Here is a 23213-nt window from a genome sequence, read left to right as displayed (position 1 = left end):
GCTGCATGAAGGAAAGACGTGGAAATTGTAACCCAAGTTTTGAATATTGTTTATTGAGTTTGTACTTCTTTTGAAGAGGTTCATTCAAAATTATTATTTTTATTTAAAAACAACAGGGCTGTGCTTCCCTGTACACCCCCCAAACCCTGCTGTGCTTCTATCCACATATCTATTCAATGGAGATGCCTTTCTCACTGTCCCCAGGCAAGAATTAGACAGGCATTCCTGGTTGATTGATGCGCAAAAGCCCCACCCCAAATTCTCCCTCTTCCCCACAGCTCCCTTTTGCCCCCTGCTTGGCTCCACCCACTTAAACGCTTCTCACCTGCCTGCTGTTGCTTTCTGCAAGAACTCTAGCATTCTTATGAGAGGCGCTTGTCTACATTATGCAAGAGAAACTCCCTCCGCTCCCAGCATTGTCAAGAATTGAGACTGTGACTGTTAGTGCAAAGCTAATGCCCTATGGCACTGCCCACCCCTTTTCCTATTTTTGCTACTTGTGATATTGTTGTTTTCTTCTTCTGAGCCTCCTGTATTCTTTTTGTAGGTGTGACACAGGCTGGGAAGAGGAATACTGCAAACAATGTGTGAGGATGCCAGACTGTAGCCATGGGACTTGCTGCTAACCCTGGCAATTCAGTTGCCGAAGTGGCTGGCCAAGCAGGTTCTATGACCAAGGTAGGCCACGCCACTTGAGACAGGGTGGGGACATCTTGAATAAAGTCAGGACAGGGAAAGGACACAGTGTTAAATGCTCAGCTGCCTTATACTGCCCACATGGCCCTGTAGCAAGCTCTCCAGCATTCACACAGGGTTCTTCCTTGACGCTGATATGTGTCAGAGCGATCCAACTGCAGCCCTTGGCAGGCCTGGACAGAGAATGTTCTGTCACCTGTTCTCAATTCGTAAGCTGGACTCTCAGCTGTGTGTGGAGTGCATCTTTCGTTAAGCTGCAGATATCAGGAAAGGGTCCCACATTGCAGAGGGGAATATTCCCAGTCGTGAGGTACCAATTGTCCAGTGTTTGTGTCTCTGCAGGGAGGTCACTGCTGCCCACTGTGCAGAAGATGCTGAAACAGGGAGTCTGGCTTCTGGCTGAGAACAGCAGGGGAATCAAGCTCTGCCACCTTCCCAGCATGCATCACCAGCACTCGGTCTGAGTCCAGGATAGTGTTCAACCTGAAATAAACACAGCAGCAGGGTAAGCTCTTATTTTGGAAAGAGCAGAAAACTGAAAAGTGCTGCCCTCTCTTTTATCACAAAGTGGGCAAAAGAGTACTCCCTTTCAGCTACTGCTGTAAATCTATAGGCACCTAACAACTGTTAGGTGGCCATCCAGCCTCTTCCTATGAGGGATGCTGTAGAAGTGATATTCTCTGCCTTGACTTTCTGACTGTTGAGGTCCCTTGCAACTGTGTGGCTCTGTGCATCTCTCAGGTGTCAACGAGTTTTTTTTGTGGTTTTTTTTGGATGCAGAAGCCTTCAAGCATGTGAATAACAAAGCAATTTTGAAACAGCTTTGCTAGCTTGTTTGTTGTGTGTAAGAACTAGACCTAAGCCTCACGTTTCTTATTTGTTACTCACTGATAATATAATTGAAGGCCTGCAAGATATAGCCTGCAACCCTGTGCAGCCTCTTACTAAGATGAAAAGCAGAGCTGCTCTACTGGGTATTTTGCAACATTCGTACAGAAGAGGTCAGGTTGTATACACACCACCGTTTGCTGTCTTACAAGTGATTGCTGTAAGTCACTTTGGGAGCCCTGTCAGCTAAATAACAGGAAAACGCTTCAGGTGAATAATACATCGATAGCCATGTTAAGTGATAATTATCTTTGACCACTATGAAGTCAGTTGCTGCATGAAATGGGATTCAAGCTACCTAACAGTGGGACATACCGTATTTTTCGCTCTATAAGACGCACCTTTCCCCCTCCAAAAATTAAGGGGAAATGTGTGTGCGTCTTATGGAGCAAATGCAGGCTCCATGGCTTCAGCAATGCAAAGCCTGGAGAGCGAGAGGGGTCAGTGCGCACTGGCTTCGCTTCGCTGGAGAGGTGCTGCGCAGCTTTCCCTCTCTGTGCAGCGCCCCTTCAGCAAAGCGGGAGAAGAAATGGAAGGGGCTCCGCTTCTCCTGCCGCTTCGCTGAAGGGGGCGCTGCGCAGAGAGGGAAAGAATGCTTTTTTCTTGTTCTCCCCCTCTAAAACTAGGTGCGTCTTATGGTCGGGTGCGTCCTATAGAGCGAGAAATACTGTAATTTGATTAAAATTAAGGAAAGCTAGGAGCAAGACTTGTGGATTTCATTAAAGCTCTCTTTCCTCCCATAATCCAAGCACTGATACTAATTAATACTTCCTGAAGCACTTCAGATTTGTAAATCAAAAGGCATGTGGTTGTGACATCCCTGCATCTGCCACCCACTGTGGATAGTTATCATCTGTTCAGAGAGCTGGGTGTGCAAGCAAAAGTGCATTAGGTAAATAAAGTTGAGGCAAGGTGATTCTGTGATCCCTAAGCGTTGCTGCTTGAAAGCTGGAGAACAGAGGCTAAATGAGAAACAAAAAGGCACCTGTGAGCTATAGTCAGTACAGTTTTGTCTGCGAATCGCTGGCGGATGGTCTGTTGGAGTAATTTGTCTGTCTTCTGATCCACACTTGCTGTGGCTTCATCAATGCACAGAACCTGTCAATGAGACAAAATGAAAACACTTAGAAGAGTGTCGCTGATGAACACAACTCTTGGTCCTGCTTATTAATACAACACATTTCATTTAATCAGGCACTGTGGAATCTAACCCTTGTAAGAACTCGAGAGCCATGAAGCCCACAAACAGGGCATGAAAGCAAGAGGACTTTCCAGTGTTTCTTGGCCCCCAGCAACTGGTATTCAGTGTTATACTGAAAAAGGACATTGTCCACTGTTGCCCCTAGACTCTGTAATGCTGTATCTTTTTGCACAAGATTTCCCTGATCCATAAGCTTGAATGCTATACCATTGGTATGTCTGTATAGCATTTTTAGCTCTGCATCATTATATTGCTCTGGTTTTGTACCTTTGTACTCCTAGAAGTATGACAGTGCTTCTTTAGTTTCTAAAAATATTAAGCAATTTAGAAATGCTTTTAATTAAAGAAATAAAGCACTGCCTCTGAACCAGGAGGTGCGATTTAGTTAATAAATTGTTAGCCACTAACTGTCCTGTCCTACATTGATTTGTCTAAACTGAATAAAATTGCTTTTTTCAGCACAGTGTGAGCATCCTCTCACTGCTTCAATAAACATTTGGGGAATGAGTTTTGTAACCAGCTATCCTGGGGGCCACCACCACATATTGTGGTAGCAAATTCCATAAACTAATTATGTACAGTGTGGAGAAATATGGTCTTTTGTATGTCTATCTCAATAGGTGACTCTGAATTCTAGAGTTTTAAGAAAAAGCCTAACCTTTCTCTCTATCCACTTCCCCAAACCATACAGTGGTACCTTGGTTCTCGAACTTAATACTTTCCGGGAGTCTGTTCGACTCCTGAAACAGTTCGAAAAGCAAGGCGTGGCTTCTGATTGGCTGCAGGAGCTTCCTGCACTCAAGTGGAAGCTGCGTCGGAAAACGTTTGCAAACCTGAACACTTACTTCCAGGTTTGCGGCGTTTGGGAGCCGATTTGTTTGACAACTAAGCCGTTTGGGAACCAAGGTACCACTGTACATACTTTTATGGTCCTCCATAGTGTTCCCCCTTAGTCACTTTTTTTCTCAGTTCAGAAGACCCTTTCCTCACAAGGAGAATGCTCCATTTTTATTATCCAGCTTTCCCCCTTTTTGTTATTGAGCTGATACATCCTCCTCACACCTTCCAAGTCTTGCAGTATGATCCTTCCCCACAGTTGTCCCAAGCAAACAAAAGATATCAGGCATCTTTGTGGAACCCACTTTGAGAAGACATCACTCACCTTGGCCTGGGTCAAGAGAGCCCTTGCTAAACAAACCAGCTGCCTCTGTCCTACGGAGAGACTCTTTCCTCTCTCCCCCAGCTCACAATCCAACCCACCTGCATGGAGCAAGAGAGTGGAGGAGTTAATGTAAGTTTCAAAACTTTGCCTCTACTGAACACTAGTTCAGATGAATGAGAAAGGCCTGAATGTAGGCAAGAAGGGCTGAGATTGGAACAAGAAACAAAGATCACAAACCCTCTGGGCCAGCCTTTCTCAACCTGTGGGTCCCCAGATGTTGTTGAACTACAACTCCCATCACCCCTCGCTAGCAACGCCAGAGCTCAGGGATGATGGGAGTTGTAGTCCAACAACACCTGGGGACAGACTTAGTTGCCTTATAACCCCTTTCGCCCCTGGCCATTGGCTGTGCTGGCTCAAATGATGGGAGTTGTAGTCTAACGACATCTGGTGACCCAAAGATGAGGGAAACTGCTTTTAAGGGTTTTACTGAGGCCATTTTTATTTTTATTTTTTAAAAATCACAACAGCTTCCGCTGGTTCCCAGCAAACTCCACCCCATAGTTGTTTAGTGAATTTTCCTTCAGCTTACTACTCTGACCAGTATTGAAGACCAATAGGTTTTGGCAGATTCTTTTCTAGGTTCTTAATATTTCCCCCATCGTTCTACCCAGACCCTGAGGTCCAGCGCCGAGGGCCTTCTGGCAGTTCCCTCACTGCGAGAAGCCAAGTTACAGGGAACCAGGCAGAGAGCCTTCTCAGTAGTGGCACCGGCCCTGTGGAACACCCACCAGATGTCAAAGAGAACAACAACTACCAGACTTTTAGAAGACATCTGAAGGCAGCCCTGTTTAGGGAAGCTTTTAATGTTTTATGCATTACTGTATTTTAATATTTTGTTGGAAGCTGCCCAGATGGGCGGGGTATAAATAAATTTATTATTATTATTATTATTATTATTATTATTATTATTATTATTATTATTATTATATCTCCCTCCCAACAAACATAACAAGCAGTTCATTTCTGTTCTCCAAACAATGTACTCACCCATCTCTGTAATCACTGCCTGCAGATGGCATTGCTCTAGGACTTGCAGCAAGTCGGCATCTGTGTGTTGCCCCCGAGGGTCCAAGTTCTCACGGATTGTCCCACTGAACAAAAAGGGATCCTGGGGGATTATGGCCAACTTAGACCTAAGAGGAAGGACAAAGGAAGGCTCACTGGACTGCACAGCTTAGAGGCGAACAGGGCCAATGGGAACCTGATATTCTGAGACAGCCCCTCCGCATCGCATTAAATTGACTTTTCAAGCTGCTGCAACAGCGACACTGCTGCCATTGTGGCTTACTCCTTGACCTACCTCAGTGCTTTCAAGCCTACAGAATGGCTGTCAATGTTGTCCAGGAGGATCCGGCCAGCTTTCAGCTCCACCATACGGAAAAGGGCCAGAAAGAGGGTGGACTTGCCAGATCCAGTCCGCCCAACTATCCCCACTTTCTCCCCAGAGTAGATTGTGAAAGTCACCCCATCCAAGGCATTGGGTAGGTCAGGCCGATAGGCCAGCACTACTTGCTGGAACTCTATGTGACCCTGACTTGGCCAATCAGGCGAAACCTTGAAAGAAGAGAAAAGGTGTAAGCAATAATGCAGCAGCAATACTTCCTTATCCTAAGTCCTTTTTGATTTGCCATCACCATGATCAGCAGTGGGAGCAGAGAAGGTCCAAGGGCCCCAGTGTGACAAGGCTTACTGTTGTCTCAGTTGCAAAGGTGACAGTGGCTGTCATTTTGAATCTATTGGGGTCCAGGTCTAGAAGTGAGATGAAAGATGACCGAGCTTCCCTGTACCCTTGTCTGATGAGCTTTTGTGCTTGCTGTTGACTTCAGTGATGGTGGAAGAGGCTTCATTCCATGAATAGGACTCTACTGTGCATACCATTGGCCACAGAGAAACTAGGGGAGGTTTACCAATCCAAATCAATAAAACAAGCTGCCATTGCATCAGATTAGCTGAAGGTCTGTACCCTTCTGGTCTTTTTTTGCTGGGCTTTTAAAAATATCTCCTCCTCCTCTACCTTAATCCCTGCTGACAAGCTGAATGAGGAGCGAAGAGGGAAATTCCTTGAAGGCCACATAGCTCCCAAAACCCTTGCTGTTCAGGTGAAGCAGGATAAATATGGGAGGGGAACTCTCTCACCAAAAGGGGCAGGAAGTTTGTTGACAGTAGTTACCCACTCGAGGATGCCTACCTCTTCCTCTGAAGAATGCTCAACGGATGGAGAACTAATGCAGACCAAAGAGCCAGTGCATATGGACTGTGTGGAATCAGATGTTCTGCAAGAGCACCTCCAATCATTCACAGGAGACCCAGCAAGGAACCCTTACCTGGAGCAGCTCCTCTTGAGGCTCCACAGGAATCTCTGTTGCATATTCCTCGGTACGCTCCACACTCACCATCATGGTCTCTGTCTGGGTGAAGCTGTTGATGAGTCCAGATAACAAGTTTGTGACCGAAAGGGCATAGGAAAGGGCCAGGCCCACAAGACCTGTGGGGACAAAAAGGGTGTTGTCAAAAAGCACAACAACTCTGAAGCAAGGAAAACAACAGTGGCCCAGTTCCAATATGGGTAAGTAGAGGAGAAAGAGAGAGGTCAGCATGTTAAGAGGGTGTCCCTTGGAAAATAATTGATGGGGTGGATTTTTCTTGCACATTCAAAATCTAACTGGTGTCCTAAATTATTTTTAGGGTATGTAAGACTGGCTTTCAATTCTTTTCTCTGCCCCTTGATGTCTGCACCAGCTCACTTGCTTCAGCTATCTGGATCTATCTAATTATCCCATACGTACACTGGGCAAGGTGAGCATTGCTTCTCCTTCCTTCAGTGTGCTTCTGTCTGCCTTTCATGGCCTAACACATTTGGGAACAGAGAACCCTGTCAGACTATAGGAGAGTTCAGCTGGATCATTGGCTTTCAAGTGGGCTGGGTTGTAAACTTAGGCAGGCTACAGTGTCCCCACCCTCTTCTTTCTTTTTTAAAAGAGAAAGATGGGAAAGATATGAAAATAGAGTGTATGCAGTGGGGGGAAAGAAAAATGACCTGCAGCTGGATAGTTGCTGAAGAGAGGCTGAATCTTAGAAAAGATTTTGCTGTGTATTGTGTGCCGAGAAAGAACTCCAGAGGGGAATTTAATGGCAGATGTCTGGAAAGTTCACTCTGTAAGATATTGATGGCTGTGGTTCGCATGTCAGCTTGATAACAGCAGAATGGAAGAGAACATGACCTTGTACCACTCAGATAAACACTGCAAAGAACTGAACAACGAGAGAAAGAACTAAACTCTTTCAACACTCCAGGTCTGGAAGGGCTACACAAATGAAATGGATTGTATATCTACAAGATGAAATTGAGGTGAAGGTGAAAAAGGTGAAAAAGCAGGCAGCTGGAAGAATGGTTAAATGGCAAGTGAAGGATTTCAGCTGGAGACTAAATAAGAAATGAAGCAGCTATGGGGAAAATCTTGGACATATGATTGAAACAGGAGTGGGAAACCTGATTTTAAGAAATTGTATTAAATTAACTTGGTTTGATTTGTAATAATTTGGAAAATCAATAAAAAATGAAAATACAGTATAAAAAATGACAAATGAGTCCTGTAGTACATGCTGGTATAAAGGTAGGTCCTGGGTGGATCAAAGTACTCTTTAGTTGCTTTCTAGCTCTCCCAAGAGCAGAAATCCAGGATCCATGTCAGAGAGTGGTGGAAGGAAGAAGCATTCTGAGATGTCAATGGTAAAAGATGACCACAGATGAAGATGCCTCCTTCAGAGGTCATAATCAGGTGGCTCACCAGGGTTTCCCATTTTTTTCTGGTGCTGGATGATGGCGATTCCTGCAATAGCAGTGACTACAGCAACTCCAATCATCTGCAGCCGAATGTCCAACCACTGCATTGCTGTGTTACTGGCAAAACGGCAGCGCTGATTCAGTTCAAGTCGAAGTTGGTTCTCTGTCTCAAACCTAGACTGGATACAACCCAGAGGTTAATGTCAGGAAGAGATCTATTGCAGTTCTCAGTACCTCTTTTTCTCAGCGGTCACAGGACCAGTTCCCCCAGTCAGCCCTTTCTGTGCATATTTAGCCCTTCCCTGCCTGAAGAGCAAAACTCACCTGCTTGTGGCCCTGGTTGCTCGGATTGTGCTGAGGCCTGTCAGGGTCTCTGAGAAGTGAGTGTAGATGGGGGACAGGGTGAGACTGTAGAGGCGTTTGAGTTCCCGGGAGGTGCGCCGATAATAGCGCTGAATTGAGTAGTAGATGGCAGCCAGGGGCAGCAGAACAAGGCCGATCCAAGGCAGGCCATAGGTGATCATCACAAGCATGCCCAGCAACCCAAATATGTTGGCCAGGAAGATGTTGAGAATGAATGGCAGGGTGTCATCCACACAGTACAGATCCGAGGAGAAGCGATTAAGGATGCGGCCTGTTGGCGTGGTGTCAAAGAAAGTCACTGTGGCCTGGCAATGGAAGAAAGAGATTGTAGCGAACCATTGTGTGCTGTTTCACACTTTTAGAGATTCATCTGTGTCCAAAAAAGAAGCTGTGTCCAGAGGCTAAGTAATTTAGAGATTAGGGCACACATCAGCTGCTTAATTCTTGTACTCAAGACAAAACACTTATCATACAATACATGCTTCTCCCAAATGTGAGTATTATTATTATTATTATTATTATTATTATTATTATTATTACTACTACTACTACTACTACTACATACATCTCAAGCAAATTTACAGACATGGCATAACCCCCCCCCAAAAAAGGTAGGTTTTTTTAAATTAAAAAAAAAAATAGCGGCAGAGACCTATTTTTTCCAGTTGGAAAAGCTTGTAGGAAAAAAAATGTCATCAGTTGTTTCAGGAAATTACAGATAGTGGGCATATCTCAACAAGGAATGCTGTTCCAGTGAACCAGGAGCAGCCAAATTATATCCCATAATATAAAACCTATCACATGAAACAGTTCTGAATCACTAGACAAAACAAAGGGCTTGTTTTAAAGGATTAGAACCAGTTTGTTTGATGAAATATAAAGCCTTTAAGCCTAATTTTTTTTCTATCTCTGGGACAAACCTTGTCATAAGCATTTTGATGGGCCATTGCAAGGACCTGCACCCATGTAAGTAGAGTGCCCTCAAACCAAAGCCCAAGAGGGAAGGAGGCTAATCAGATTTTCTTGCTGCATAAACTGTGGAGGAAGAACAGGGAATAGTGCTAGTTTGAGCTTGCCCAACAGGATAATATGCCATCTCTTTTCCCTCCTCCTGTACAAGTTCTTAACAAAGACGTCTCATCCCAGTACAAATTCACCTTCACGATCCAGCCATGAGACTTGCTGTGGGGAAGAAGAGTATCCTAAACAAGTGACTATCTTATCCTAACCTTGGTTTGGGTGATTATTTTTAAGACAAATATAAGAACTGTACAACCCGTTCTAAACAACGAGGAAATATTGTGTTTCCAAGCCATAGTGATTGATTATTTTCTCCAGCCATTTCTCTTAAGGGACCTCTGGGGTTCGTAGTCAGCACTTCAGCAAAGGATTAATACCTTCTACAACAGTCAACTGAAATTAAATGGGGTCTGGACATATGAACCCCAAAGAAGAGCAAAGTAGGGAGGTGGGCTTTAAGAGCAGCTCCCCTTCTTCTCCTGCCTGTCCCTGTCCCCAAGCAGAGCTTCCAGGACCCAGAGCTTTCCTGGCTGACAGACTTTACCTTCATCACCCTTTTGAGCAGCCTGTCGTGAATGACAATTGCAGCGTGAATGGTGCCATAGGCAAAGAGGAAGGCTCTCAGCATCGTGAAGACAGAATTGGCCCCAGCAATGCAGCCGTACACAGTCAGGTAAAAGTTCACGTCCAAAGTGCCATTGGAAGGAATGGAGGCAAAGACTGGAGAGCTGAGGACACAGACAAGATCAGTCAGGAATGGCAGCTCACCTGATGTCCAGCTCCTTTCCCAGGTCTTGGGCAAAGTCAATAGGACCGCTCTCAAAGTGAGGGGAAGGGGTATTCATAAGAAGGCTCCACGCTGGTCCCTCCCATTATGCTCAGGCCTGGCATCTGAGGCAAAGAGGCAACCCATTGTCTCCCTGACAACATCCCAGTGAGTATGGGGGAAATGTCAGGCAGTAGCAGATCGGGGGGGGGGGGGGGCTGAAGCAGCCAGCCAGCCGACTTGCGTGGTAGTCCTCCCATCATGGCCAAACCCTTGAAACAGAAAAAAAAGTTGTGCCAGCCTGGGTGGGATTTTCACCCCACCTCCATGCTTGATAAGCTTGCCAGGGGAACCTGGGCATGGGCCAGAAGTTCCCCAATCCTTCCCTGCACCCAGGTGGCCATTTCCTCTCAGCAACCCATCTGGTAGGTTTTTTTAGATCTTTCTGCCAAGCTTCTCTTTTGTTTCTATAAGTTTTGGTGGCTCTATCAGTAGCATTCGGTTTTCCACTCATGCCAAGGCAAACCTTCACAAAGGGGCTGCCAAAACAAAGCCCATGTGTTTCTGCATATTCACTGACACACTTAGTCCTCAGACTCAGTTCATAGCTTATACCAACATACACAAGTCCCCCATGGGAGAAGAGCAGCAACTGTGAGGAAGGCAAAGCTGGCAGGTTGCTGACAGAGGCGTTTTCTGGACGGGGTAGGCTGGAAATCCAGTGTGACAACCACCAATCAGAGACATTCCTAGAAGCTGTAAGAATGCACAAATATCAATGAGTGAGATTTAACTTTACCAATTCAAAAGTTAGCAGCTAGTTAAGAGGCCTTTCATGTGAGTTTTGAGTTGTAAAAGTAGCCACAAGGTGAATTTATCTGTTCATTTTAACTGTCCAAACTGTTAGGGTGCGATTCACCTCATGAGTCCTGTCAAAGCAAGCCCTGTGGAAGGGCTTTGGCTTGCACAATGGGGCTTCTCCCCTCCTTCTCCACCCCTTGGTCCCTGAAATTGGTTGGGAGAACTCCACAGAACAGCACATGGGGGGGGGGGGAGGAAAGCTCCGTCTGAAGAGGACGCAGAATTTATGGGAGACAGCAAGAAACCAAGACCAGAGGAGGAAGAAAGTGAAATCCTTACCTTGCATCAGCAGCAGTGAGAGAAGGATGGACAATGCCAGGCAGCTGCCCACAGCCAGCCAATATGCTTGGTAGACCTGGAAAGCCACAGCCCCTTCTTTCTTCTCTTCCTCTCGCTTGAGGAGACAATTTGCTTCATTTGGCTCGTCTTCCTCAGGCTGTACCTCCTCTTCTTGGCTATATTCAGTGGGTACTTAGGAGGCAGAAAACAACTACAGGTCATGGCATGCAGGAAGGGTTCCTTATTGGGCAACCAGGTACCCTTGAGTTTAAAGACTCCCCATTTTGTGATATATTTTCAGTTAAATTAAAATACCTGGCAAACCCACACTTCCATCAGCTGCATCCTACTTTGGTCTGTAGACCTGACTGTTTATAACTGGGAGCTATTGCTCTTTTTCAGGGCAGACATATGTCACTCTCAAATTTGCTTAAAGCAGAGGATGAGATCTCCTACTGTGTCTGTTCCCCCCTGCCCTTACATACAAACAAAATAAAGCTTCTGAAGAAACCTCATGCTAAGGCTAAAATGCAGCGTATGTGTGTGTGTAGTCTTTATACTAAGAATCTTTGGCCCCTGGTGTCTATTTTACTGACTGTAGTAGGTTTAGGCAATTATTTTAACTTGATTTGATTCATTTATAGACCACCTTACATCAGATTAGGATTCCAGGACAATTCACAAGATAATGAAGAATAACCATGCATTAAATAAAACCAGAAGCTTATAACTCTTTGCTCAAAATGAAACAAGGAGGCCTACATGCTCAACTGGGGAGTAAGTAATGTTCCTTCTTTGCCTTAGATTTCCAAACTAGTTAACTCCTCAACCTGGCCAACTAGTCCTGATGCGAGGTCTAAAAGGTCACAAACAAAAAGATTCATAAATGTTTTTGTTCAGTTACCATGTATCCGGCAGAAGCATACTAAAATCCTCCTGAAAACACCCAGAACTTACTTTTATCCTTTGTCTTGTCCATCTCCCTGAGCTGAGGGGCAGCTTGCACTAGTGGCAGGATCTCATTTGGAGTTCCTAGAAAAAAATACTGATAGGGTTGCAATGGGCAGAAACTTAACTCTGTATCTGTTACAGTGCGATATCATCTGCCTGAGGCTCCTCTCTTTGGTCCTGAGTTGCCTTTCTGCATAAGAAAGAGGTCCTGCATGGAATATTCTCTAATCCAGCATGGTCTCCTGTTGGCTAAAGGTGTGTCTGTTCTGGGGGAGTTTCACCAGTTGGCCTTTCTTTCTGCAATCCCCAGCACCACCTTCCACTCTATTTTGGAGGGTCTACCAATTGTCCACAGCAGATCCTCAGGAGCACTGAAGGGGGAATTGGCAAAAATGGCCTTCCCTCTTTTTCTGCATGTAGGAACATCCTGTGAGTGGAGTTCTGTCTCTCCACATAGAGCAGCATGCCTAGAAAGATTTCTGCTCACTCTAGCTCTGTAATCTATTTGGAAACCTCATTTGCACCCCTTAACAATTCCCTTCTCCCTAAAATCTCATCTGCTCACCTGCATTGTTGTTGCACTTTCCCCTATTTTGGATATTTTAGTAACACAACATATTCCTTGCAAATTCAGTTGTTCACCCACATTGTGGAAGTTTCTATTTTATTATTTGATTTAGCATATTTATGGTCCAATAAACCTTCAGGGTAGCTTACAAGATACCAAATTAACAAAACCACTTTTTAAAAATCATAAAACAACAATAAATGAAACAAAACAATTGAATCAATAATTAAAACGTATTAAAAAGTGCAAAAAAAGCCCCAAAGATACTGCACAGGGACAACAACTTCAAATAGACCGTGTGACTCACCCTCCGAATTCCCACTCTGAGGAGGGCAGCTCAGAACCTAGGCATAGAGAAACAAAAGTAGTAGAAAACACCAGGCTATACCTGTCTTGAGTATTCTGCCGTTGTCCATTAGCAATACGATGTCAGCCTTTTCCAAAAACTCTGTTCTGTGGGTGCAAAGAATCCTGGTCTTACGTTTGAGAATTCCCAGAATGCACTTCTGCATAAGGTGTTTGGCTACATCTGCATCAACAGCTGCCAGTGGGTCATCGAGAAGGTACAAGTCTTTATCCTAAGGAAAACAGCAATATAAATATTAAGGCTTTTTGACTTTGAAATACTAAGGATGGTAAAAAAGAAGAAAAACATCTGAAAATGAGCTTCATTTGTTTGGTAATAAATAATAATAATAATAATAATAATAATAATAATAATAATAATAATTTATTTATACCTCGCCCATCTGGCTGGGTTTCCCCAGCCATTCTGGGCAGCTTCCAACAAAATATTAAAATACATCAAACATTAAAAGCTTCCCTGAACACGGCTGTCTTCAGATGTCAGTCTGGTAGTTGTTGTTCTCTTTGACATCTGGTGGGAGGGCGTTCCACAGGGAGGGCGCCACTACTGAGAAGGCCCTCTGTCTGGTTCCCTGTAACTTGGCTTCTCGCCGTGAGGTAACTGCCAGAAGGCCCTCGGCTCTGGACCTCAGTGTCTGGGTAGAACGATGGGGAAGCATCACCACTTCTGTTTCAAGTTAGTGCCATCTGAGGCTGCTTACCCAGCCCTTTATCTACCTGGTAAACAGCTCTTGCAAGCGCAACTCGAGCTTTCTGACCCCCGCTGAGTGTAACTCCATTCTCGCCCACCTCTGTCTGATCGCCTGCTGGCAAAATCTAAAAGTTAAACAGAGAGATGATAAATAATTTTAAGAAGTGTTAAACAGATGCGCTGAGCTATAGCAACATCCAGGACCCCTGACTTTGGTTCACAGCTCTACTGCAAAGTCCTTCTGGACAAGCAACCAGGTGCCAAAATGTCTGCACAGAAACGAAGGAGATTAAATGGCAGTTGGCAGCCACTGCCAAAATCAGACCACCTGTTGGTTCTGTTAATGTTGATCTGAATCCATTGAAAGGAAGGAAAGCAGAACCTTCCTAATACATTGTGCTTGGGACATGGTTACAGTATATCATTAGTGTGAGCACGAAGTGCAATTGTTGACAAGAGAATATGACAAACCTGAAGTAGAAAAATGCTATTCCAGTTCTTTTCAGTCCAAAGGTAGAGTGAATATAAGAATACACCGAAAACAGAAGCTTACCCCTCAATATCGATGACTCCCAAAAGAAACATATAATTAATAACAGTACTTTGACCATAATCCTAGGGAAGTCAGTTGCACTTAAGTCATTTGAAACAATGGGCTAGGTTAATCATTTTAAATGGGGCTTTCACCAATTTTAGTGGAAAGTAAGCATGGCTAACTTTTTCTACATAGGGACAACTGTGTACAAAAAATCGTATTAAGAAAATGCAACACAAAATTCAATTTGACTCGGTTCTGTTTACCATTGAAATAAGAAGCTAGGAAACAGCTCTGGGAGTCCACATTACTAAGACTCGCATTGCTAAGCTTTAGGTGGTCTTCTCAATATATTCATTTTGAGACTACATGGTTCCATATCCAGCCTATTAAAAGCTCTTGCATTGTGCACTGGGAATTCCCAAGGGCAGCCATACATCCGATTATTGAATGCACATAGAGCACCAATGGTCCCTAGGGAGCCAACCTATTTTTTTCTCATAGGACACTCACATTCAAGTCATCAGAGAGAGCACAGGCCTCAATGACTTCCTGGTAAAACCTGGCATCATATTCCTTCCCAAAGAGGATGTTTTCACGGATGCTGGTAAACTGGATCCAGGGCTCTTGCGTGGCCAAGCCAAATCCTTTTTCTAGATCCCAGACGTAAACTTGCTCACCTCGACTGTATGCATCCCAGAGATGGGCAGGAGAAACAGACAAAAGAAAAAAAAAAGAAAAAAGAGGAGAAATTTAAAGTTGCCATGAGAGTGGGTATGGAAAACAGGCCTTTCCAGTCATTAATTTCTATAAAGTTTGATGCTGGACCTCTGTGTGCTCAGGAGTTTTCTAATCCTTGTCATGATTAGGCTTGTGGTTGCCTAATAGCGAGGAGGAAACACTTTGAATGGGCCCAGTGAATAGTGTTGGAGAACCTGATATTGCAAGTATTGCTGAAGCTTAGAAATTGTGGAACTTGTTTGGGAGGCCTCTGATAATCCCATATGTAAGAGGAGGATATAAGTATAATTAACACATCAATACTAAAGAAAATCACTGCAAATAATCAGATTATTACTACCTTGTATGCCCTGGCAGTGAAACAGGTTTTGTGGCTACACTCTGGTGAGACCAGATTCAAATTAAGCCTTAAGTCTTGCAGGTGAAATCATGGGTTCTTAAGACACAAGAAGCAAAGCAGTATCAATTATTTACCTACTGAGTTCTCCAGTGATGGCTGCCAACAAAGAGCTTTTTCCACACCCAACTTTCCCAACGACTCCCACCAGTGTGCCCTGCAGAGGGAAAGAGGCACCAGCTGTTTCAGAGTTTGTTCTGCAACCTTGCTGTAGGCACTTCACAAACATTCATTCATTCAGGACACATTCTTGTTCTCTCTGCAGAATGGAAGTACAAAGACTCCCATATCACACGGCTGACCCAGTGGCCTGGACTGTTGCTCCTTGTTGCTCACCTTTGCCACCACCAGATCTTGAATAAAGAGCTGCAAACTTCCTCTGGGCATGTGGGATTCAGCATTTTCTTTGCTTGCTGGTGACCATGAAAAGGTGGTGTGGCGCATTTCCAGGACAGAAGATGGGTCAGAGGGGCCGTCTGCAATGGAAAAGCAGCAGCACAGCTATAGGTAAATAGGACAGGATTTAACAATGTTACATGCGTGGAATGAGATCTACTCACACAATGATACTTCCCCCCCCCCCTCTGTGCAGCCCCTAAATCTGCTCTGGAGAGTTGGGGAGAAATCCAGAACAGGTTTAGCAGGTATGCAATTGGAGGAGGGGGGGGGGGGAGTCCTGCTGTGTGAGTGGACCTAGTTCCTCACATGCACACCACACTCAGTGCTGTGGTGACTTCCACCCATATTCAAGAGGTACATTTGGGAATTATGAACTTTTGCAGGAAAGTGTCTTGGATCATCAGCTGCCTCCTTAAGAGGGCTATGCAGATGATCCAAAATAAAGGTATCCTTCTTTCAATAAAACTTGCTTATTCCTTCACCTGCCCATGGGTTTCACAACCTTGGGCGTTGAGAGAAACCTAGAGTGTTACCACTGGAGCTCCCTGGTGGAAGCAACAAGATGGGAACTCTGGATTAGCAAATGAGAGGAAACTGGCATCCGGAAAAAGAGCACTGCTATCAGGATACACTTGAACACCAAATTTTGTGGTTGAGTCTGTAGCCAAGCAGAATACCCAAAGGAACAAGCATCCACCTTGCACTTTTCACAACACCACCTGTCCTCCAATTTCCCCAGTCACCATACCTCTGCTATAGTAAGCATCCAGATCCTGGTCTGTGAGCTCAAGGAAGTGCTGGACTCGATCCAGAGATACTTTGGCTTCTAAAATCCCATTCAGCACCCAGGGGAAGTTATTGAGAGGTAGAATGAGCATCCCAACAAGTGCCAAAGCTGTAAAAACCTATGGGGGAGAGAGAAGATTTAATGGGATGAAAAAGCTCAGAGGGTTGCCCACCATGTATCTAACCATTTAAGCAAAGAACTGAAGTATCCAAAGAGAGCCAGAGAAAAGCCATTTTATTAGTTGTGAACAGTGTGATGTGTGCTCAAATGTTCAAGGGTGTGTTTGAAGTGGACTTCCATTAGGGAGCATTATCTTGGAGTCTATGTCTGAGAAACATCAGCTCAGATTTAACCTTGCTGAGCAAGCTTTAATTCCTGAACTGTGATAGGAGCCAAGGCTACAAAAACCTAAGAGGAGGGTAGAGAGTCTGAGATGGGAAGGAAGAAACCATCACTCTGTTGATTTAATATTTAATACTTTCATATTGTCTGCTTTCATATTATGACTTTACTGGAGAGGATTTTTATTTTTTTATAATAGTGGACAATTGCTTCTTTATTCAACTTGTCTTCTAACCGATTCTGCTTTTATATATTGATATTTGTAATAAAAGAGTAAAACTTGAAAGACAATGAACCTTGTTTTGTCTAGGCAGTGCTCTGTGAAGTGTCTGTCTCACTTGTGAAGCCACTTACTTCTCACATTCCAGGGAAAGCTATCACTCAGGTAGGAGGTCCTTACTTCTGACACTAATAGCAATTTTATTTCCCCTTTTTTATTGCTCTTCAATAACAGCAATGTTGAAAATTGCTGGAAGTTTGCCTGAGCAGTGATACCTTCTGAAGCCTTATTGTACACCATGACAGTTTATTCATCTGTTAATTTATTTATATAAAAGAAACCTTTCTATCCCATGACAGTGAACATTCATCACTAAAAAACAAAAAGAAACCTAATAAATGTAAAATGAACAATAAAACCAAAATAACTTAAAACAAACAAATAGCAGTGGAGGAGGAAATACAGAAAGCATGCTGGAACAAAGTTGCCTTCAATTGTTAGGAAAGAGATACAAATCTCCTGAGGTTTCACAATGGAAAATGCCCTTCTGTGCATCCCAACCAACTTCTTCTCTGACAGTGGCAGGACATACAAAAGGACCTCCCCAGTTGATGTCATTGGGCGGACAAGATCATATAGGATGACTGTTGTTTAAGTATCCTGGCCCCAAACAGTGTAACAATTTAAAGGTAAATGACCAGTACAGTGGTGCCTCGCAAGACGAAATTAATCCGTTCCGTGATTCTCTTCGTCTAGCGGTTTTTTCGTCTTGCGAAGCAAGCCCATTGACAGCTTAGCGGATTAGCGCTATTAGCGGTCTAGCGGCTTTTAGCGATCAGCTGAGAAGCGGCTTATCAGCGGAACAGCTGATAAGCGGCTTAGCGCTTAGGGAAAGGGCAGAAAAAAGCGAGAAAAAAACGCGGGAACTCGCAAGATTTTTTCGTCTTGCGAAGCAACCCCATAGAGAAATTCGTTTAGCGAAGCGCCTCCAAAAACGGAAAACCCTTTCGTCTAGCGGGTTTTTCGTCTTGCGAGGCGTTCGTCTTGCAGGGCACCACTGTACTTTGAATTGAACCTGGAAACGAATGGGTAGCCAATGAAGCTGGAATAACGAAAGGAGTCAACTGCATATCCCAGGTGGAGGGATCGTCAAGGAATGGGCACAGCTCTTACCTTGGTAGCAGAGAGCTGGTGTCCAAGGAGAACATAAGTGATGAAGATGACAATGGAGACAACCACAGGCAATGCTGCCCAGAGGTAGACACACACAGCATCCAGGTATTTTATTGCTCGAAGGCTCTTCAACTCCTTGGCTCTGCAAGTATACACTCTACTGGCAAAATGCTGCTCCCAGGTGTAGAACTTGATCACTCGCATGCCACACAAGAACTCCGTCATCAGCTGCAGGTAAAGGGAGGTGCAACACAACAATCACTGGCATCTCTTTGTCACAAGCACAATGCCTTCTATTTCAGCTAGGGCCTAAGTTAGCTATATGAGACACAGCACAGAATCAAAGTCATGTTCTCTCCTTGCTTGGTGATGTATCGGGGAAACAAAGTGCAACACAAATACTGGGATGATTCATTTAAAGTACTGTAGCCAGAAACCCAATTCCTTCAGTGAAACAGTATACAAAGGGAAACATCCCCGAGGAGGGCTAGAGCACATGCAAGAGGTCACAGCTTCAACTCCTTGTATCTTGTTAAAGGACCTCCGACACCAGAGCTGGGTAAGATCACTGCCCAAGACGTGGACGTACCACTGTCCATTACAATGTGCAGTGGAAATGTGCTTGCTCTGTATTTCCTGCATCAAGGAGGACTAGGTGGCCTTCAATACTCTCATTTCATAGTAGTTCAGTTTCTGGAACTTGGTGACATATCGCCTCTTGGATTTGTGTGTGTGTTTGCTGGTTAACCTACACTGCTGGTTATTTATTTCCTGATAAATCATTGCAACATCCAGTTATTATTTCTCCTACTCAACATTTTTAACATGACTACCTAAATAAGTCAACTTTAAGCCTAAATCACAAGATCAAGTGGCAAGCAGTACGGCAAGCCTTCAAATACCACATATCCCCGTCCCACCTTGACACGGTCATCTTTGTGCTTCAGCATTTCCTTGTTGTTTTCCATGATGCGATTAGCAACCACTTTATTGATGGGCACAAGAAGCAGAGCCAGAGCCAGGCCTCCCAGGAAAGCTATGCCTACTTGCTGGTACAAGAGGTAAAGGGTGATGGCAAATTGGAAGGGAAGACTCCACAGCTCGTGGAAACTGAGGCAGAAATTGATCAAGCGGTCAGTGTCGGTGCTCATGAAGTTGACAATCTCACCAGTAGTGAAGCCAGCCAGGCTGCTGCCACTCACCCGGAGGGCTTTCTGGTAGATGGCAGAGATAACTGCAGTGCGCACCATAAGCATCATCTTGTTTATCTGGTAACTGAACTGGTTACGCAATAGGGCGCCCAGTAAGGTACCAGCAAAGAGTCCCAGTGCATACATGATCCCATTGCTGAGAGGTTCTTGGCGTGACTCCATGAAACTGACCAGCAGGTTCAGAAGCAGGGGCCCAGAGAATGCCAAAAGACTGCCAGCCAGTTTGAGCAGGCCCAGAGAGTAATAGTGTAGCCCAAAGGCAGCATGCAACACTGATAGGAGATGTACAGGCTTTTGGGTATCACAAGGATGTGCTGGAGATGAGAATTCGTCAGTTCTCACGTTACTTTTGGCAAATGATCTGTCCGTTGAAGATGCAGTCTCTTTATCCTCTTGGCTAAGAGCTGCTTTTTTCCGCCAGCAGGAGTAGAAGTGTTCACAGACTGCATTGGCCTGGAGCTGTCGAGGGAGCTGAAAGACATCCTGTGGCCGATTCAGCATCCACAGGTAGCCACGCTTCATCAGAGGGTTCATCCAAGCATAGGAGAAACACGAGAGCCAGCTCTCTCCATCCTCTGCCACTCCCTGCCAGGAAGGTGCGGGGATCCCTGAGTCTGTGACCAGAGGCTCTTGCTGCCAGGAATCATTGAGAGAGCAATAGTCTAGCCTGCTGGCTGTAGGAATGATATACCCAACAACATAGAGAAGCAGAGAAGCTAACTGCAGGCAGAGGATAGATAGTCGGAAAACGGTGTCAGGTTGAAGCTGCTGACCACCCATCTCAGTCTGGCAGCGCCACACCAAGGTTATAATAAGTGATGGGATGGGAAATAAGGCAAGGATTAGTAGGATGGTAGGGCCACGATTGAAGCTGTATGGAGACTTGTAGAGAGCAAGTAGTGCCAGGCTGTGAGTAAGCCATGCCAATGTGCCTGTGCCACTTGCTAATACTTCCAAGTACAAGGGGTCCAATTTCTGTCGCCAAATGGCTGCTGGAATTATGTCAAGGATGGACAAACCAGCATAGATAAAGGACGCAGCAATTCTGCATTTCCACCCAGTTCTGTACACAGTCCGAGAACCTAAAGACCTAGTAAAGATAGAGGAGAAAGTGTTTATGAAATGATCTTATCCCTTTTTCTGATGCCCTCTCACTATTTGTTCATCATTCTTGGACGTCTGCACGCCTCGTTGCCTGGCCTCTCAAGCACCACAAGATTCAGGCAAAATAATTGTGCTGTCCAACACATTATTTGTGATTATTTTTTCATTAGAAGAAAAAAAGATTCAACCCTCTGAACATTCACATTTACAATTATTCCTGTGACCTCTCGCAACATTAAACTGGCTCTGTGTGGTCTATCTTCTGTATGTTTCAGTGGGACTAACTCTCCGGTTGTAACTTTAATTGCCTCATTAGTCAGAAAACCAAGTAAGTTTCTGACTACATAAAGAGGGTGCCAAGGAGGGTGATAATTTCACTATATATATCATGGCTCAGGAATGTCCCATCACTTTAATTTTAACAGTCCCCCCCCCAAAAAAAAAATCCACAGAGCTTAGGCGCACAATATACATATTTGTGTGAATAAGCCAGATGGCGCTCACACCTGTTACTATACCTTGGTGTTCCTATGTAGCAGGCACTTATTACAGCAAGGACCATGTGAGGTATAGTGTTCAAAATCAGCTGGTTAAAACAGTGCCCGACATTGTTGTGGACCCAGACAGGGAGTGGATTTACGGGACTGGTCCCACACAGATTGGCTAGGATCTCCTCCATCCTCTGTCAGCAGCAAGTACAACGGTCAAGAGTTCCTAAAGGAAAAGACAGGAAAACAATGAATGAAGCATAAAGAAGTAGTAATTTATGCCACAACCTGAACATTCTTGCAATGAAGAATAAAACCCTTTTATGGACAGATGGATAATGACATGAAGGCTTGGAGTTTATCGTTTCCGTCTGTTCTGAAACGTGACCATAAAATTTCCGTTGCACGTTGCAAATGCCCTTTCCTCCGTAGGAGCAACGGAGCAATGCAAAAGAGCCTCCAGGGAGCTGTGGGTGCACATAGGAGAGGCGGAAGCCTACTCTACGAAGCGGAGCGAGCGGGTGGGAGAAGCTGAGTGGCTCCGCTCAGCCTCCTCTTCGGCGCTCTCCTCCAGTCGGCCCCCAGCCTCACGGAGGCTTCGGTCGACCTACCCAGAGACGGGATAGTTCAACCCACCGAAGCCCTTTGTTTCCCAGGAAGTACCTTGACTCAGCGGCAGAACCGGAACTCCAAAGCCGGCTCCTTTCGTATGAGCAAATAAATAAATAAATACAACGCTGCGCTTCCTGGTTATTTTTGCCACTGTGTTTTGCTTTGCCTTTTCATACTTCGGAAACGTGAAAGTGAGAGTTGCTAAATAGGAAACAATAGGGGAATCCGGGATTGTATCAAAGCTGTGCTTTCCCGTCTCTCCCCTCGCCAACTGAGCAAACTAAAGTAGAAGCGAAAGCAAGAAATAACCCAAGTGGGATCTGCAACGACACCAACACGTGTACGTGTTGTGTTTGGTTGGTTTTAAAATTTAAGCAAGAGCGGGGAGGCTGGGATTTATTCTGCTCGTAGTGCGGGTTGCCTGCTGTTAAATCCTAGTGCAAGGTCGAGTGGCCGAGAGTGATCTATAGCAGTTTTGCAATACAGTACCTTATTGTCTCATTGTTGCAAGTGGTGAAACGGGCAGAGTGTGGCTTACAGCACCCCTGTTATGTTTGTAGACCAAAGCTGTATCCAACTTTATACGTTTTGCTCAGAGGAAACACACTGAAATTAATGCGCCTGCCCTTTGTCGTGCCTGCTCATTTCAACGGGTCTAGCCTGAGTGTGACTAACGTTGGATGCAACGTTTGTTATCCTCGGACTCGGGAGGTATTTTGATCCCCACGTTGCACACGGGGCTGAGGTTCCTCGTGTTTCATAGACAGCTTTGAGAACTTATCACCTGTTTCTCAGCCTTTTGGCAAAATGCAACGTCAGGGATGCAATCGTCCGCCGAGCAGAGAGATAGGAGAGCAACGGCATCACAATACACGTTACAGGTATTTCATGTGAACTCGCCCGCGCCGGTGTTCTATGTCAGCTGCAATGCTCCACACAATTGTATGGAAAACAGAATGCAGAACAGAAAAAGACAACCCATTCAAAACATACCTCGCGTTAAAGCAAATGTCAGTTGAGTGGTCACTTACATGGCCCCCATCAAACCCCAGCCCAGTTTGACCTGCGCTTCCCTGAACGAGGACGCTGTTTTCATTGTAAAATGAAAGCCCCGCCCCCTCCAAAAACAGGATATGTTGCTCTATACCTTTTTTCGTCTATGGGCATTTCGTTCCCCTGCTGCAACCAACTTACTTTCCCCTCTGGCGTCCTCTAGAGCAGTGTTTCCCAACCTTGTGCCTCCAGATGTTTTTGGCCTACAACTCCCATCATCCCTGACCACTGGTCTTGCTAGCTAGGGATGATGGGAGTTGTAGGCCAAAAACATCTGGAGGCACAAGGTTGGGAAACACTGCTCTAGAGGATGGGAGGGTGTCCCGGCATGTTGGCAGGGCGAGCAGAAGCTGGCAGCGGGTGAACTTATCGCGTTGCTGGTTATGTAATGTTGAGATCCTTTCCCATAGTTTGACTTTACAACCTTCTGGGCTGGGCAGAGGGAGTCCACCAACCATCTCACCCACCCCTCCAGGGCAGTGGATCATGAGA

The 23213-nt window shown here is 45.0% G+C and overlaps 2 protein-coding genes across 8 annotated transcripts in view; one reads left to right on the top strand and one right to left on the bottom strand.

Annotated features, from left to right (window-relative positions):
- LOC310841350 (zinc finger protein 318-like) overlaps positions 1-17155 on the top strand; it is a 41424-nt gene extending 24269 nt beyond the window's left edge. For 4 of the 6 annotated variants that reach the window (XR_014562500.1, XR_014562501.1, XR_014562503.1 and 1 more), the window contains 3 exons: positions 548-678; positions 1039-1201; positions 15598-17155. The gene's annotated coding sequence lies outside the window, so the exon portion shown is untranslated. Of the gene's footprint in view, positions 1-547; positions 679-1038; positions 1202-9277; positions 10112-15597 lie in introns of all 6 variants that reach the window. The other 2 variants (XR_014562502.1, XR_014562505.1) reach the window with 1 other exon arrangement.
- ABCC10 (ATP binding cassette subfamily C member 10) lies at positions 34-22765 on the bottom strand (the record flags this gene model as incomplete). 2 transcript variants are annotated; one of them, XM_083732150.1, is made up of 22 exons in its annotated part: positions 34-1179; positions 2570-2682; positions 3948-4045; positions 4998-5143; positions 5311-5564; positions 6335-6495; positions 7799-7968; positions 8119-8462; positions 9722-9905; positions 10567-10699; positions 11084-11275; positions 12041-12115; positions 12991-13180; positions 13686-13784; positions 14708-14879; positions 15410-15489; positions 15669-15808; positions 16480-16636; positions 18254-18481; positions 19174-20554; positions 21087-21282; positions 22662-22765. In XM_083732150.1, 21 exons carry the CDS (start codon positions 21245-21247, stop codon positions 1044-1046), a joined length of 4614 nt encoding a protein of 1537 aa, XP_083588276.1. In that variant the 3' UTR covers positions 34-1043. The 2 variants fall into 2 exon arrangements, with proteins under 2 accessions (XP_083588276.1, XP_083588275.1); XM_083732149.1 differs by lacking the exon at positions 22662-22765 and having other exon boundaries at positions 21075-21247.
- Positions 22766-23213: the final 448 nt, after the last annotated feature.

Source organism: Podarcis gaigeae (genome assembly GCF_964106915.1).
Source record: "Podarcis gaigeae genome assembly, chromosome: 3".
NCBI lineage: Eukaryota > Metazoa > Chordata > Lepidosauria > Squamata > Lacertidae > Podarcis > Podarcis gaigeae.
Note: the sequence above shows the minus strand (reverse complement) of the source record. Positions and strands in the feature narration are given on the sequence as shown.